Source organism: Triticum dicoccoides, chromosome 1B (assembly GCF_002162155.2).
Source record: "Triticum dicoccoides isolate Atlit2015 ecotype Zavitan chromosome 1B, WEW_v2.0, whole genome shotgun sequence".
Taxonomy (NCBI): Eukaryota; Viridiplantae; Streptophyta; class Magnoliopsida; order Poales; family Poaceae; genus Triticum; species Triticum dicoccoides.
This window is the reverse complement of record NC_041381.1, coordinates 678358878-678361711: the sequence shown is the minus strand read 5'-3', so window position 1 is coordinate 678361711 and position 2834 is coordinate 678358878. Positions and strand designations below refer to the sequence as shown.

General features: G+C 45.4%; 1 protein-coding gene across 1 annotated transcript; it reads right to left on the bottom strand.

The window, feature by feature from the left end:
* Window positions 1–222: 222 nt before the first annotated feature.
* On the bottom strand, window positions 223–1418 carry LOC119312311 (protein RADIALIS-like 3). Its single transcript, XM_037588036.1, has 2 exons — window positions 1032–1418; window positions 223–592 (listed from the first exon to the last, which is right to left on the bottom strand). The coding sequence occupies exon 1, from the start codon at window positions 1302–1304 to the stop codon at window positions 1038–1040; it is 267 nt and encodes an 88-aa protein (XP_037443933.1). The 5' UTR covers window positions 1305–1418; the 3' UTR covers window positions 223–592; window positions 1032–1037.
* Between the last annotated feature and the right edge of the window lie 1416 nt (window positions 1419–2834).

The following is a 2834-nucleotide window of genomic DNA, read 5'->3' as shown; positions in this document are numbered from 1 at the left end:
TCGTCGGCGAGGAGGTGGATTTGCCTCGCCGGTCAAGTGGTAAGGGACCGAATTGGAATCTAGGCCAGGGTGGTCTCCCTGGCATGGCGAGGGTCGCAATGCTGGGGATTCAAAGCGAGCTTTTTCCTTTGGTTCTTGAACAAAGTTTAGCGACTTCTCTTTTAGGAAGGAGGAAGGTAGCGGTGAGCCGGTGACAAGGATTCGGTGTGCTTTCTGAACCTGTGGAGTCCAAACAGAACATGGTGGCCAGCTAAACCAGATATTGGAGACGACAAATTGCTACAGGTACAACTTCTTACAAATAACACAAACACATGAGTTTACATGACATTTTATTTGACGACTTGGTTCCACGGGATAATTAACAACATGCAGTTCATGAATGTAGACGAGAATCTAATTAACAGACTTAACCTTGGACAGGGCCTAACAATACTTTGTCCACACAATAGACAATACTCCATTCCTTCCTTGTTATTCTAACCAATGCTGGATACCCTTGCTTCCTCTTAGAACATCGGCCCATTCTTAAGAGATCTAGTTTGTACAACTTTGTTCACTGTCCACTCGGGCTTACACTGCTTCATCGATCCTGAAAATATGAGAAGACACTTGCGCTGTAAGCATATCTGAACTCTGAACACAAATACTCAAACAGAAGAGACTTGTTTTGTTCTAGCTAGACCACCAGAAACTGTACTTTTCCTAGCTTTTTCTTTGGAAGTAGGGAATTTTTTTGTCTGATTGTGCTAACATTAAACCACTGATAAATTGGGCTAGGGTGGCTGCAATTAAGCAGTTTGGCTTATAGAGAGTTAGTTCATGGTGCGAGTCGTCATGCATGCATGGTGGTAAAGAAAAACAAATGTACATAAATACCCTGCATGTTGTGCCTTTTGAGTTAAAGCATCTATGCTAACGACACAGTCCCAGCAAGCTGACAAATACAGCAGTAATTGGTATGCTTTATTACTATGTTCAACTGAAAACTTGTTAGAAGCAAAGCATCCTATGTCTGTTGAGCATTATACCTTTTATTAGGTCCAGAAGCCCTGGGTCTTGTACTTGGGGAAGGGGATGCGGCCGTGCTCGATGCTGTCGACGTCGTCGATGAGGAGCTGGAAGTGGCGGCGCACCTCCTCGGCGGACTTGGTGCCCCCCATGGCGCTGGCCACCTTCTCCCAGAGGTTGGGGGCGCTCACGCCATAGTAGGCGAGCGCCTCCTCGAACATCTTGTTCTCCTTCTTGCTCCACTCCGAGTCGGAGCTCGGGGAGGTGCTCCGAGACGACGACCCGGAAGACATCTTCAGGTGAGATGTGGTGTACTCGGGGGGCTAGCTCCTGGAAGTGAGGAAGCCCCTTGCTCTTGTAGAAGCACTGGTGGTTTGGTTTTGTGTCTCTCTTTGCTATGAGGGCTGCTATTTATAGGCCCTGGGAGGCTGGGAGCGTGCCATGTCTCTCTCTGGCTGTGTGTTAAAAGGTGGCTGAGGAGAGGACAACCAGGTTGGTTCTCGCAGGTTTTCTGAGCTAGGTATCAGACATGAACAATTTAAGTGACAGCCTGTTTGAGCAATTAAGCCTTTTGGGTCCATTCGCGCATGCTGACGTCATCTCGAGTTGTATCCAACACTACACACATTAACTTAAACTGAATTAACTCATAACTCTTGAATGCGTAGTATCTAAACGGTTTGATGTAAATGACAATTTGATTTATTTATCTTTTTTCTTGAATAATTTCTTGATGTAATTTCCTGGCTAAGCTGCATCTCAGAGGGAAATTAAATCTTTTTTTTTCGAAATGTTTTTTTTTCTGTGCGTATTCTGGCCCTAGCTTGCTATTCCTCACTATTCATTATACTGTATTTGTTTCTCCCATGCCTTGTAAATGAATCTGTACTGTTTTTGAACTTGAACTTGAAATTCTACATGTCTATCGAAAACCATCTCTTTTCTTCAACATCCTATAATTCTTTTTGAGAATTTTTCAAATCTTCAAAACATATATAGTCTGTCAGCTATAGATGGAGGTGACCCTGGGCAGGGTGTGGGCACCCCAGGTCTGCGTGGCCAGCATGCATGTGGCACCGCAGCCACTGACATATGGCAATGTGGTGCGACCTCTCCTTCCACCAATTGTTTGCATGCATTTGACAACTGTTCATCCATTCACCAGGGCAGCAGTTAGCCTGTTACCACTCACTGGCGATGACACTCACCGGCGATGACACATGTAAATGTGCGGCGAGTGTTCATCAGTTTCACAAGGGGAAAGAAAAAAAGTAAGTGCTCTGGAATCTGGATGTATGCACTCTCAAGCCATTGGTTCCAGCTCAGCTCAGTTACTACACTAGCTAGCTAGCTGTAGCTGGCCTTGCTCCAAGTAGAAACCTGTCATGTCTTTGGAGCTTTGCACATGTTGCTTGCCTCTCCCCTCAACTCAAGTTTAGTAGAAGGTCACATCGATCACATGCCTAGATCTCATCAAGGTTGTAGACTTGTAGTGTCCAAGTTTCAACTTCTCCGCCATGGCATGGGCACGTTGTAAGCCAGCTTTGTTGTGAACAATTTTCAGCGTCGAACTTGTGCTTGTTTCGTAATCAAGTTCCGTGTTAAATTCACGTGTTCAGTACGTCAATCGCCATTCCTTTTTTCTTGGTATTCATTTTTCGAATACATACCTGGCCACATCTTCTACATGGTTCCAAATTCAACATTTTTGGCACACATTGCTAGCTGCCGTAGCAAGCATGGATACAGGCTGCGTGCTCTGCTCACATCACCAACGGAAGCATCCATCTCTGCATGCATGGCAATGTCTCAGCCGTGTGATC

Coding starts and splice junctions, on each gene's coding strand:
- LOC119312311 (XM_037588036.1), bottom strand. CDS start 1,304: ATGTCTTCCGGGTCGTCGTCTCGGAGCACCTCCCCGAGCTCCGACTCG.